Below are 14,042 nucleotides of genomic sequence, written 5' to 3'. Positions count from 1 at the left end.
CTTGCATTTTGATTTCCTCCTTTGGAAGGAGATAAGGGGTGCAGAAGATACCTTGGCTTCATCAAAGAAGAGTCATCCTCCAGAAAAGAATCTTCTGCTGATCTTCTCAGAATTAAAGTGAAAGTTCCTGCCTCTTGTGGATTGCTGAGCTTTCTGTGTGGCCAGCTCTGAGGTGGGAGCCCGTGGGAATGTTTCTGGTCTTCTTCTGTCACAAGAGGGAGTTTGCAGATGATCCTTGGAGGCTTCTGAATGACTCTCTCTTGAGCCAAGCCGAGGTGTTCTGGTCAGCTCAGTGCTCAGTCCTTGCTGCTCAGAGCTGTGGGTTATCCCTTGGCTTTCATAATGCACACAGTGCTGGGCATGAGGCAGTTCCTAGCTCTAATTTCCACGTGGCTAATGAGCTTTGCTGGGACTCGAGGGGAGTTTGGTTCTTTGGGAGAGATCTAAATACAAAATAAGCTGAAATCCCTGGTGGCAGCAGCCTTGCTCACGCTGGTACCTAAACAGCTGAACTGTTGCTGACACACACTGAACAGATAAAACCAGTTAGATGGTGGTTTTTCTGACCCTTGCTTCAGGTGGCACACAGGCAAAAGCCTTTTTACTCCTCCCTAGGAAGTATCTTTGTTTATTTTTATTTTTTTTCCATCTGCTGTCTCAAGTTTAACACTCTCCACTCCTTCCAGCCCCACACTGGTGCAGCCTCACTGTACCTCCATCCAGGTTGTGCTCTTCCATGTTTTGTCACTCCAGCAGCCTGCAGGCAGAGAAATGAGACTCTAAATCACATATGTGAACACAAAAATAAAAAAAATAAAATAATAAAAATAAAAAAGCCAAACACGCCTCCCAAAAAAACCTTATAAAAGGAAAACAAACAAAAAAACCCAAAGAAACCACCAAACAACAACAACAAAAAAACCCCAAACTGGGATAATATTTTCCTGTTGCCTTTAAACAAGAAATCCAAAGGGAAAACCGAAGCCTACGCTGCACTCAGCACCATCCCAGCACGGGACGAGCGTGGGGGTTACCGGGCATTTGAATATTCCTTGGAATTCTTGCTTTTAATCCTGTCATTAGGGAACACTCAGGACGCTCGTACAGAGCCAGCTCGTGTACTGACGGTGCTGACCGAACACCCCCGGCCCGGTTCCACTCGCTGCCCGATCCCCGGCCCGGTGCCACCCTCCACCTCTCGGGGGCCTCCCGGCCCCGCCCCGCACCCCCTCCCGCAGCTGCCGCGGGGCCGTCCCCGGCAGAACCCGCCCGGGGCCGCGGGTGATCCCGCCCGCTCGCCATGGCCGCGCTGCCGCTGCCCGCCCGGGGCAGGCGGGGAGCGCTGAGTGCGCCGGGGCCGGGGGAACCGGAGCGGGTGAGTTCCTGCGTGCGAGGAGGAGAAGGAGGCAGGAGATACCGCGGGGGGGTGCGGGACTTCCCGGCCCTGCGGCCTCTCGGCACGTCCCGGCGCCTGCCCTCCGCCTGCCGGGGGCACCGCTGGGCCGCGCCGGGCACGGAAGGAGGCCCTGGGCCCCGGGGCTGGGCGGGAGGAGGCTGCGGGGCGGCCAGCGGGGACACCGGGGCTGGGAGGGATCCGTGAGGGATCCGTGAGGCCGTGGGACACCGGGCTGAGGGAGCCGCGGGATGTGGGGGGGCTCCGGGGGCTGCACCGGGGGCTGTGAAGGCTCCGGGGACTGTACCGGGAGATCCGGAGGCTGTACCGGGGGCTGTGAAGGTACCGGGGGTTCCGGGGGATCCGGAGGCTGTACCGGGGGCTGTGAAGGCTCCGGGCACTGTACCGGGAGATCCGGAGGCTGTACCGGGGGCTGTGAAGGCTCCGGGGGCTGCACTGGGGGCTCCGGGGACTGTACCGGGAAATCCGGAGGCTGTACCGGGGGCTGTGCCGGGGGATCCAGGGGATCCGGAGGCTGTACCGGGGGCTGTGAAGGCTCCGGGGGCTGTGCCGGGTGTCCCGGAGCCGCCCTGCGGTCGCTGCTCCCGGGCCGTGGTGCGGGCGGTGCCCCCTGGCGGCATCGCGGCGGCGGTACCGGGAGCGGCTCCGCAAAGAGCGGGACCGGGACCGAGCCGCGGTGTCCGTGTCCCTTGGCTTCCCCCAGCACCGGTACCGTTGTTGGGTCAGCGCCATGGAGCCTTTGCCCGGGCACCGGCAGCCTGTGGGCACCACCCCCGGTTTAGAGAGGAATCCCACTAAAAACCGTTCTGTTTTGTTTTTTGCTTTCCCTTCCCGCTGTCCTCCGTGCCTCGGTTCTTGCTGCGGGAGGTGCCTCACAGGACGGTGTGGTTAGCAGCTCCAGGTCGTGCTCCTGCAGTGGTTTCCCATTTCAGCCCAGCTTGTGTCTGTTTCTCCAGCCAGACCCATTCCAACACCGTGTGTCTCATCCACCACCTTGGAAGCTTCTTTCTTCCTAATAAGTGCCAAGGTGTTCATCTGTCAGAAGTTAATTAGAGTTCCCAGAAAAACTTACCCCCTTGTTCACACTCCATTACTCAGATCACCCCTGCTCACATGTCTGGAGCAAAAGCTTGTGTAGTTAGGGGCAAAACTTATTTATCAGATGATAAGGATTCTTCTTTTTGCAGAGTGAACTTGCTTGATGGTGACTGGCAGGGATGCACTGGAAAGAAAGAATTTCTCCTTCTTTTGAGGTTAGAGAGGCAAGTAATAGCTTTCCTCTCCTTCATGACGTGCAGTTTGTCCAGTGACAAAAGCATCAGTGAGCCAGCTGCCTGGAGATGGGGCAGAATTTTTCTGGGTTTCAAGGCATTGCCAGTACTGGGGCTTGAAGTCCTTGTGAATGCTGCATCAGCCTTTGCAGAGATGTTCCCACTGGATCAGCTGCTCAGGGAGCAGCTCTCAGCTCCAGCTGAAGCAAGCAGGGCCAGACTGATCCCTGGATTTGGGGAGACAGCTATTTTGGATCTTAATCACCCTCTTATTTGGTGCTGCTGTCATGCAGTGCCTTGTGCTCATGGCTGCTGTGACTGGGGAAGGTTCCCTCCAGGTTCTTCTGCTCTCCCTCAGCTCCTGCTGTGTTTGAGCATCTGCACGAGGCTGTCACTGCCCTTTCCAGAAGGGATCCAGTGGAGGTGAACTAGAGCTGGGCTGGATGGAGACTTTTTTTTTTTTTTTTTAATATATCTGCAGGACAGCTGGTTATGAAACACAACCCAGAGGCTACCCTGGCTTTTAAAAATGTGGTAAATGCAATGAACGTGTTAAATTTATGGGAGATCTTTCAAATCTCACAGCTAAATTTAAAAAAAAAAAAAAAAAAGGCAAATGGTTAAAAATATTTTCCATTGCACATGAGTTATTTTGATGCATCTATTTTTTGCACCAGTTTACTTGTTTATGAAAAGCAGCAGTTGTGAGGCCTTTATCCTTTCATCATCAGTTGCAAATGCATGTGTTTTTCCAGGACTTTCCATCTGGAAAAGAGAGGCTCTCTGAATCCTGCTTGAGGGTGCACACACACAGGACTGATGAATTGATTTGGTTACCTAAGAGGGAGAGTTCCAGAGTGGAGTCTCCCTGAAGCCAGGCTCTTCTAGAAACTTCCACAGATTGCCTGGACATGGGAACAGTGTTTGTCAGCCCAGTGCTCTGTCTGCTGAATTCCTGTCACTGGTGCTTAGCATCTTAAACAACACCCCCCCCCCAAAAAAAAAAAAAAAAAACAAAACAGAAAACCTTGAATTTATTCTAATAAGCCAAATTTCTTCTGATGTATGGAAGTAAGTAGTTTTTTTCCCTTTTCTCCTTCATCTCCCACATCTTGCCAGTTACAGTGCTGTACCACCACGTCCTTTGAATGAAGGACGAGTTCTGCAAAGAGAATGTTTTCCCAGTGGAAGGAGGCCTATCTTTAGGGGAACTTCTCAGACTTTTTGGTTTTATATTATTCACTGTCTTAGTACAATACATATTTCACTTTTTGATTTACTCCCCATCCAAATATCCTCTATTTCTCAACAGTGTTCTCATTTCAACTCTTTTCCACTGAGGTTCCTGTTGTATTGATCCGTTTTGGTTTTGCATAAGATATTCAAATTTTAAATTTAGTCTCTGTGCTTCAATAGCCTGTTAGTTCTGTGGCAATGTATCTTCTGCCTGTGAAATCCTTGTGAAGGAGATGGAATATTGTTATTCCTTAAACAAAGTTTGTTCAGAAAGGCAGCAGAAAAAAAATTTCAAAGCACGTGCATCTATTTGGAATTCAGAACCAGACCCTGAGACAGTTCTGAGATGTCCCATTATTCTGTTGGTTTGCTGTTACAATTTCAAGCATCCCCTGGGATGCAGGTAGAGCTCCCACTGCATGGGACAGCACAAGGATATTCTCCTTAAGGTTCCCAGTCAGGGTTGTCCACAGGTTTGCATCTTAACCTCAGCAGCTCCTTACCTGGAGTCTCTGGGTACCACTCTTAGGTCAGGTGGCTGAGCATGGTGAGAAGAGCATCCCTGCTGAGCATCCCTCTCACCAGAGGTGCAGTGCCTGTGGTTCCCACCACATCCCAGTGGCCTTCAGCATTCCAGAGCAGCTCCAAGAGCAGGAGGTTCATCAGTCATCGAGCAGTGGAAAGCTGCAAAAAGGTGGCAGTACTTGGAGAGAGATAAAAAAAGTCTTCACAAAATAAGTCTTCATAGCTGTCTGACTTGGCTTCAGGGTCTTCCTTCCCTTTCCTTGCTGTAATTACTCATGTCACACAGCTTCCCCTGGTCTGCTCCCTTGATAAACTGAATTACACACTAATGGAGGGTGAAGTCTGCTCCTTTTCCCAGGGGCATTTTACCCCCCAGGCACAGACACTGCAGAATCCCCTGCTCATCCTGCATGAGATGCAGTGCTCAGTACACAATTCTGGTGTTCTGGCCCAGTGTCTGGCAGCCCATTGCCAGCTTACTGTTCTTCCAAATGCATGCAAGATCCCTGCATCAGTCATAAACAAGAAAACCCTGAAATCTTTCATTCAGAGACGTGTGACCATTCCTTTTGGTTCTTTCAGAAGCGAGCCTGCAAGCCACTGGAAACCATTCCAAAGGATGCTGGTGTTCACCTCACTGACTGTGCCATGGAGCTGGATTCTAAACAGAAAATATCCCCTGACTGGGCTACAAAGACAAAGCAGAATTCAGTGGTATGCTTATGCTGTTAGCAACATCTATTTTCTGGAAGATGACATTTAAAATATATTTCACAATAAAATCACAATTGCTCCCCCCACTCCCCCCTTTTTTTTTTTTTTTTTTTTTTTTTTGATGGCTTTGTACGGTTTTGTTCATTAGATTTTTGAAAACCATGGAAGCAGAGGCACTGCCCAGCCTTGCCCAAGATGTATTGCTGGAGAATCTGTAAGTATATTAACCTTCTTTCTGTGACATAAAAGATAGAGTTGTTCTTAAGTATTAGACCCATAAAACATAAAGTTAATAAAACCTGCAATTACATTCCTCAGGAATAAAGCATGTAAATAAAAGAAGGCAGATTGATTTAGCATTGCTGAGGCATGCCAGCAGAGCACAAACTAATCTGTTTCCAGCAGCAGTTGGAAAATAGAGACTGCAAACACATTTTTCAAATTCACTCTAAAAAGCAGAGTTTAGGAAGTGACTGAAACAAACAGTAACATACAACTTCCTCTACCCCATTTTTATATCTTCCTTGATTTACTGGATCATAATAAAATATACAGGAATCCCATTCTATCTTCTATTTTTTCCTCTAATTGAATACTTCCTTTCCAAAGGGTAGACATGGGCTAAAAATACTGCAGTGTGGAGATGCCATCAGAGCCCTGCACAAGCATCTTGACTTCTCTGAAGAACACTGCAAGGATTTGGGCAGCTGCAGGGTGCTGGCTCTGAGCTGATTCAGCCAGGCTCCTCTGGGTGTCCCAAGCACACTGTTTAAAACCTATAATTTTGTTTGTTTGCAGGATTTCTGGTCACAGCTATAATTTGGCACTGGGTAGTGTGCCACAATAGTGCAGGAGGAGCACTAGGATCTCCCACCAAGAGATGACAGTGACCTTTACCAGTGGCTGTGGCCAAAACCCTGCAGAGATAATTGCTGGTGACAGAGGAAGAGGTTATGGCATGTGGGTTTTCATGCAAATAGTCTGACCAAAGCTTAGGAAGTTTCTTAAGTGTATGGGAGCTGCTCTTGACTTCTCTTTGCTCTTCTCTTTTATCCTTCAGGGAAAAAAGGGAACATTGGTGATGCAGTTGGTGGAACAATCAGATTCATTTAAAATAAAGTTTAAAAACACACTGAGAAAAAGACCTCTGTTTCTGATGAGATAATTTTAGTGTCATTAATTTTTTTTTTTTTCCATTTCAGGGACACTTCAATCATATCCTGGGCTTCTAGAAATTGAGAGACAGCAGATCAGCACCACTGCTTTTCTTTTTAAGTTGTAAAGATGCACCTGGGAGCTGGAGACCTGCACCTTCACTCTGGGCACGGGGTGTTCAGCTGCAGCTCTTACCTGTTCAGTGCTCACTTGTGGGTGTCTCTGGCTTTACACTGGAACAAAATGCTTCTGCTCTGAAGGTAGCTCAGTGTCTGTTAAAAAAGAAAAAGGAAACCACAAATGATTTAATGTTTTAGAGTAGTTTGGTTGATCTGGCCTTTGGCCCATTCTTCACCTGGGACTGGGCCAAAGGTCATGTTGATACAGGAGATTTTCTTGTCTCTCCTGGGCACTTTCTCCTTGCATTCACATTGATGAATGTGAAGTTTTGGCTCAGCCAAATGCAGGCTGACACAGGAGGACAGAAATGTCTTCATTTTCAGATGGTTACTCAGCTTTGCAGCTGTGGAGGCCAGTGAAAAATCTGGTAAAACTTATGGTTAAATCTGAAATATTCATCCAGTTCAGGTATCTTACATGCTACATTTGTAGTTCATTTATAACAAGCAGAGTTTTTGGATGTGTCAAGTGAGTAATAGAAAACAGAAATGGATATTTAACAGAAATATATTCACAGAAATAGGAGTATTAGTTGAACCAACCCTCCATAAAGCAAAGATGAATAGCAATTCAGCTTTGTGGAGTCCTCACAAATTTAAGATACCATCTGACATTTCCATGACTCTCTTCCCAGTTACTGTGATAGAACCAATCTGTCTAAAAAGTCTTGAGCTGGTCATCCAACATCATTTTACTTGCTTGTCACAAATAATTTCATTGCATCCAGATGAGTATTCCAGCAAATGTACAACATGGGGGATGTGTCTGTAGATGATCAAGCCAAAAGGGTGCTTTTCATTAAGATAACTCAGATTTCATCATGTGAAGAATTCACAGGTATTTATATTTATATTTCTTCTGTTTGCTTAAAGTTAACTGTAGTTTAATCAGGGATGAAATATGGTAAACCCAAGAAAGAACTGGTTTTCTTTACACTCCTTGTAGGTTTTGTGCCATGTTCTTTTAAATTCTTCTCCTTTCAGACTAACCTTCACTTGTTTCTTGTAAAGTCTTCCTGCACATCCATCACAGGACTGGTGATAGTTCCTGGCTGCATTACAGAGGCTGATGAAGTCATCCTGGTGTTCGATTTTAATGTAATTTTCTCATATCAGTCTTCCCATTGTTACTGTACACTGTGCAGGTATTTTATTACACTGTCCACCCTGACTCTCCAGACTGTCCCTGGAGATTGCTGCATCTGTACAGCTGAACAAAACAGGAGAACTTTATCCTTTCTTCCTTAGCAAACATTTGTACAAAACCCTATCTGTACCCTTCTGGTGCCTCAGAATAAGTGTTTTAATTTTTCCCTCCCTAGCATCTCAGTTTCTGAGACAATCTCCCCTAGTTAGTTCCCTGCAAAAGCAGCAGGCTGGGTCAGAGGGGGAGCACTACTTCAGTCTCCTGGTGACTGATAGCATGTGGACACACTTGGAATGGAGAGACTTGTCACAAGTACAGAACCAGCATTTCATGTCAGGGATTGTTGCAGGCATCCTAAGCCTTGAACATCACAGAAGTTATGAAAATGTCTATAGTTTCTGACAGTACTTTTTTCTTTGCTGTTGTTTGTTGATATAAAAAAATGTATTGGCTATCAGGAGAATGTTAAACTTGACTTTTCTCATTTCATTAAGCATTGGTATCTCCAGTTTTTGAGCAGCAGTTCCTGGGCTCAAATTCACATGTGTGTGGATATGCACACTCCATACTGCATTTGTGCTGCATAAGGATGCTCTTCCTAGTATTTGTAAGCAGTAGCACCTCCCTCCTTCCTGTTTTTCCTGAGCTGGCTTACAATATTAAACCAGAAAAAAGAACCCTGTGGGAGCTGCAGGTCGAGGCAGGAGGCAGCAGGGTAACTGCTCTGTACCTTTGTGCTAGTGTTCCACATCCTGCCTTGGTGCAGGAGCCTGGGAGCCCTAACAAAAACTTGAACAGATATTTTACTCACATTTCTGGGGCTGCTGCAGCTCCTACCTGAAGTGTTTCCAAAGAAACATTTCAGTTGTTCTGTTCAGGGTGTCCAGAGTGAAACCACAGGCTAAGTGGCTGCTGGTCTTACTGGTTCTGAAGTGTGACCTGAGCTCTCCAGCTGGGTGGGAACACATTCACCTGTTGGGAAACATCATTGTTATCCCCATCTCCACAAAGGAGATTCCAGGTGCTTCTGGATAAACTTGAACATGAATCTTACAGCTACAATGTCATTCCTTACTCCTGCTTCCTAACAGGGCATGGAATACATTTGTACATCAGCCAGTATGAAAACAAACTCTAGTATTTTAGTATAGTATGGGTTTATAATCCTGGTGTTTTTCCTAATAGATGTGCTGTGTTTGGAATCTGCTTCAGGATTTGCCAGTCCAAAGCATAAAGCTGTTGGGATGGGGACAGATGGATGCTGTCCAGGTTGGGACAGGTGAATATTTCTTTAAAGCAGATTTGTGTCAAATCTGCAGTAGAACCACAGAGTTTATTTTTGTAAGACTTTTCTTCACCTTGTATGAGATTTTGTTTTATTGATAAAAATTATAGACACTTTATATTTCCTAATACTGTGGTTTATACACAAGATAACCCGAGTGATGATTTATGTCTACATAGCAGAACTGTTTCCAGTGCAGGTTAAAATGATTAAATCTTGAGATTTTTAGTTTTGTACTTTGTAAATTGTTACTTGCAAAAGCAGAAGCATTAAACACCATGTTGGCTACTGCTTGGAACTGGGTGGTTTTGTTGTTCCATTAGTGAGTTAACTGCATTCTGCAGACACTGAAGTAAATAAAAGCTGTTTGCAGGTTGCATCACACACTTCCATTTGTGCAGTGCAGCCCTCCCTGCTCCCCCCTCCTGGGCCTGAGGTGTCAATGATATGCAGAATCAATACTTCCAAACAAAGTCATTCCTCTACAGGTTTGGTTTAATAGAGAGTTAAACATTAATGGGTTTCACCTGGTTGTCTCCATCTGCATCTCCAGGTTGTTGGGGCTTTTTTCCTCTCCCTTAGTTGGAACACCTATGGTACAGTGGGAAACATCCCATGTCAAGGAGCACCAGGACTCATCTGTTGCTCTCCCTGAGGTGTTCCCAACCCTTACAAGCAAGCAGGAAAACCATTGGGCATCTTGTGTTCTGAAACATACACAAAAAGAAAAAAATCCCAGGAAGAGCAGGTGGGCATCAGCTGATCTGAACTCTATCAAATAACCTGCCCTCACCAGCTTTAGAAACTGTATTTGCTATTCCCTGGCAGTGTGTTTGTCAGGTCACCACACCCTGACATCACACCTTGACACCACACCCCCACACCACACCCTGACACCACACCCTGCACATGCTGAGCTTTGTCCTTGGCTGCAAAGGACCCAACTATCAAATAACCTGTCCTCACCAGCTTTAGAAACTGTATTTGCTGTTCCCTGGCTATGTGTTTGTCAGGTCACCACACCCTGACATCACACCTTGACACCACACCCTGCACATGCTGAGCTTTGTCCCTGCCTGCACCTCTGTTTCACTCCAGACCCTTCCCAAACCCTAACAACTCCTCCCTGGGGGGTCAGGCTGTCCCACGGGACACGGTCCCTGCTGAGGCTGCTGTACACATGGTGACTCTTCAGAGGCAGCTGTGACATTATTTTCTGTATTTAATGCCAGGTCCCTTGCAGAGCAGAGGGGGGTGGTGTTTGTGTACCATCCCACTGCTGTTAGGGAAACAATATCGAAATCACGGCGTGATATTTGCTTGCAACACAGGGTGTCATTCATGAGTTATACATAAATGGCAGCTTTACATATTTAAAAGGAACATGGACTGCTTCATATCTGAAGTATGTTTCCCAGGAGGTAACACCACCATTTGATCTATTTTTGATTAAAATGTAAAAATTAAAAATTAAATCAAATGGTAGTAGAATTCCTCTGGGAAAACATACTTCAGTTATGAAGTATTCCCCATAGTAACCTTGAGAATCTTACAGCTGTATTGTCTCATCTGTAGGTGGTCTTTTTATGTCTCACATAATTAAAATGAATTGCTGTTAGAGAACCCATACTACTGCATACAGATTTATGAACCTTGAGGCACCTCCATTCACAGATAAACAGAGCTGGCTCTGGGCACAGGCTGCACCCAGGCAGCCCCTGGCACCAGGGGGTTTGCTGGGCAGCATCACCAACCCCTGCCTGGAGAGGGAAGGCAAAGAGCACCGCAGAAAGCAAAACCACCCTTCCAATGAGGGGTGATGGCTGAAGAGAGCTTGCTTACCATCCAGCAGTGCTGAGCTGGCTCTTGGTGTGGAGCACGGTGGTTAAAACATTCACAGAGCATTTTGTCTACTAAGGAATGGCTAATATGTCACCAGGAAAAAAACATAAAGTAACACAGAAAGCTTGTGAAATTGGATTTCCCAGGAAAATGTGCCCTACACAATCTAATGCAGCTTGTTTATACCAGCCTGGCTCAGAATCTGGGAATGTATATTTGATACGATTAGAGAATAGTGAGGATCAAAAAAAAATAAGACTACAGAATTCCTGTTTTCACATACCTGAAGGACAAAAATGTCACTTACTGTTTGGTTTTGATTCTCTTAGTCCTTTTAATCCTGTAACACTGGCCTGTGACCACGCCATTCTGTGCAGGCTGTAATTAAAATTTCCTTAACGTAAGTTTCAGTAAAGAAGAAATAGATGGAAGTGAGACACTCAAATTTAACACTTGAATAAAGAAAAAAATCCCAACAATGAAAATACAAAGTCTAGGAGTTCTGCATTGCCTTGTAGAAACACTTTGTAGTAAGCAGCAGGAGTGTTTAAATTTCAATGTAACACTTGAAAGAAAACCTCTGTGATCATCGGATTGCTTTAGAGGGGAGGTTTGAATCTATTACCAGACTAAAATCCTCCTGTAATTGCACGGTGAGGGGGTCTGTGAAGTTCCAGGGAGGCTGAGGCTGAGATACAGACCCACAGAATTCCTCCTCCCCTCCAGCAGCTGTGATGGCCAGGGATGGCCACAGGGCCACCAGCCCGGGGCAAGCGGGAGGAGGTGATGCCTGGGAAAGCTGCTGGGTTAAAGCAGCAGAGGCAACCCAGAAAAACAAGGAAAGGGACTGCAACTTGGGAGGAGAGAGAGCTCCAAGCAGAGCGATGGGAGCTACGTTGGGATTTTTCCCTCTCCAGGACAATCCAGAGTGGCAGCAGGGTGGGAAAGCAGAGCCCCCTCTCAGGTGGAACTGGAAAACCAACAAATCACCCAAAACATTAACCAGTTCAGACCCCAATTCTGCACGGTCCCAAGCATGAGATTTGCACCCCCCAGGTGCTTGGTTAACATAGTTACAAATTAGTCCTTAATTAACACACAGAGGTCAGCACCATCCCTCACCTCTGTCCTAAGCCAGGCTTGCCCAGGCCCCGGGAGAAAATGAGACATTCAGTGCCACAAGGATATTCCCTGACATTTCACTCCTGCCAGCTTCTCCCCAAGGCAGAGCACAGCTCAGCCCCCCCAGATTCCCCTCCTGAGCATCATCCTCCATCCCCACCATCCTCATCCTCACACCTCCAGCCAGAGGAGCCAGGAGCACACCTCGAGTTCCCCAGCAAAGAGTCAAGTCTTGAACTTGTATTTTTTTCTTTCTTCCCAGTGCAATCAGGAGCCTTTAAATAAAGTTACCTGGGCTCAGCACCCCTGCTCAGAACATGCCCAGGGAGTGTCAGGGTTTTGAGGCCAGGATTCAGCAGCTCCCAAGGGAAGGACTCCACAAAGCTTTGCAAATGTTAACTCCTAAGCAAAAGCCAGGAAGGAGAAGAATTTAGAAGAGTCATTTTAAAATAAGGATTTGTAAGAAAAGGGAAATAGCTGGTTTGAGTGTCTGAGTAAAGAGATGCTCTTTCACTGAAGATTAGGTGATTTAGAATAGTAAATGGTATTTAGAATTTCTGGTCGACTTCTACTTGCCAGGGTTACATCCTTTGGGCAGTTCTGCTGACAACTGCATCACAGCCATTCCAATTCTGTTAAAAGCAGAGTCCCAAAATCCTCCTCTTTACAGACTGACACTTTTCCAGATCAGAGACTGTGACAGTTATTTTTAGAAAAGGGGCTAAGAGTTTTCCTCTCCTTTTTCATGACAAAAATGTTGCTCTGTGTGCTGAAAAAGCAGTGGGGTGATTTGGGTTTAGTGCCAGGCATTATGACAAGGAATTTGGGATTGTTATCATTGCTGCTTTAGCAGAGATGCTGGGGTTACACTCCTGGAATGACTTGGGGGTAAAAGCCAGGATTTGTTCAGGTAGATCCCTCCCAACCCTGGCTGCCCACAAGACAAACACGATGAAAAAACCTCCTCACTGTTGGGGAGAAAATGAACATGCCTGGGAATTGGCTTTAAATAAAACTCTGATGGCTGAGATGCTGATTTCAAACCAAGCAAAACAATGAGGGTCTTACTGACAGCGGCCGTGCAGGTGCTGCCACAGAGATGGTGCTGGAGGGGAGAGGAATCAATATTTTCCATGGGTTTTTGTTGAAAATAAAGAATGCCTGGTTTTGCCATCACTCAGTGACTCAGGGGTGCCCTGTGTCTAAGCCTGGAGGGAAAGCCAAACAGCACAAGTCCTGTAGGATGCCAGAGTGAGGAGGTCCAAGGAAAGGTCCCCGTGTGGAGCTCAGCTCCAAGGAAAGGGCCCTGAATGGAGCTCAGCTCCAAGGAAAGGGCTCTGCATGGAGCTCAGCTCCAAGGAAAGGGCCCTGCATGGAGCTCAGCTCCAAGGAAAGGGCTCTGCATGGAGCTCAGCTCCAAGGAAAGGGCCCTGCATGGAGCTCAGCTCCAAGGAAAGGGCTCTGCATGGAGCTCAGCTCTTGATGCAATGAGGAGCAACCCAAGCCCAGAGGAGAACTGTCCCCTAGAACAGCATCTGCAGGTGAAGCCAGCTCTGTGGCTTCCCAGCTTCTGGAGAGCAGATGATTCAACAGCCCAATGAATAAATAATGAAGGAATTGGAGATTTTAAATTGTACTTCCTTATCTGAAAGGACTTGTCTCCTGATTTGTGATTATAAATGCGTAACAAACTTCGGGTCATTTACAAAATAATAGAACACTTTAAGATTACCCTTAGCTTTATGTAAATGTGATTTTAATATTCTATCTTCATTAATTATCTAATCTGGGGAGCAAATAAACTACTGACACCATTCTGTAGCTATTTTGCCAGCAGGATTTCCTTTGAAGTCGGTGGCAGTAAGAGGAAGTGGATGACAGGGCTGAGCCCCAGCACCACTTCAAGGAGGGGAGGAACTGAAAGAGGAGCTGAAAACCCAGACTCTGTGTCAGAGCAGAGCTCTGCACCGCCAGAGGTGACATTTCATTCCCACTGATGGGCAGGACCACGGGAGGGGTTTGCTCCTCCCTTCCCCACAGCTTTGCTCTGGGTGTTGGGTGCAGCCCCCCGGGGCTGGGGGGCAGATTCCTGGATGGAGCTGTGGATATTCCATGGAAATATTCCAGTTCATTTGGGCAGCAGGGTCTAGGT

At 46.7% G+C, this 14,042-nt stretch overlaps 1 protein-coding gene across 1 annotated transcript; it reads left to right on the top strand.

Annotated features, from left to right (window-relative positions):
• Positions 1-1,219: 1,219 nt before the first annotated feature.
• Positions 1,220-9,224, top strand: C7H10orf143 (chromosome 7 C10orf143 homolog). Its single transcript, XM_071749708.1, has 4 exons — positions 1,220-1,375; positions 5,029-5,160; positions 5,309-5,374; positions 6,363-9,224. The coding sequence occupies exons 1-4, from the start codon at positions 1,301-1,303 to the stop codon at positions 6,390-6,392; spliced, it is 303 nt and encodes a 100-aa protein (XP_071605809.1). The 5' UTR covers positions 1,220-1,300; the 3' UTR covers positions 6,393-9,224.
• The last annotated feature ends 4,818 nt before the right edge of the window (positions 9,225-14,042 follow it).

This window comes from Heliangelus exortis, chromosome 7, assembly GCF_036169615.1.
Source record: "Heliangelus exortis chromosome 7, bHelExo1.hap1, whole genome shotgun sequence".
Lineage (NCBI taxonomy): Eukaryota > Metazoa > Chordata > Aves > Apodiformes > Trochilidae > Heliangelus > Heliangelus exortis.
Note: the sequence above shows the minus strand (reverse complement) of the source record. Positions and strands in the feature narration are given on the sequence as shown.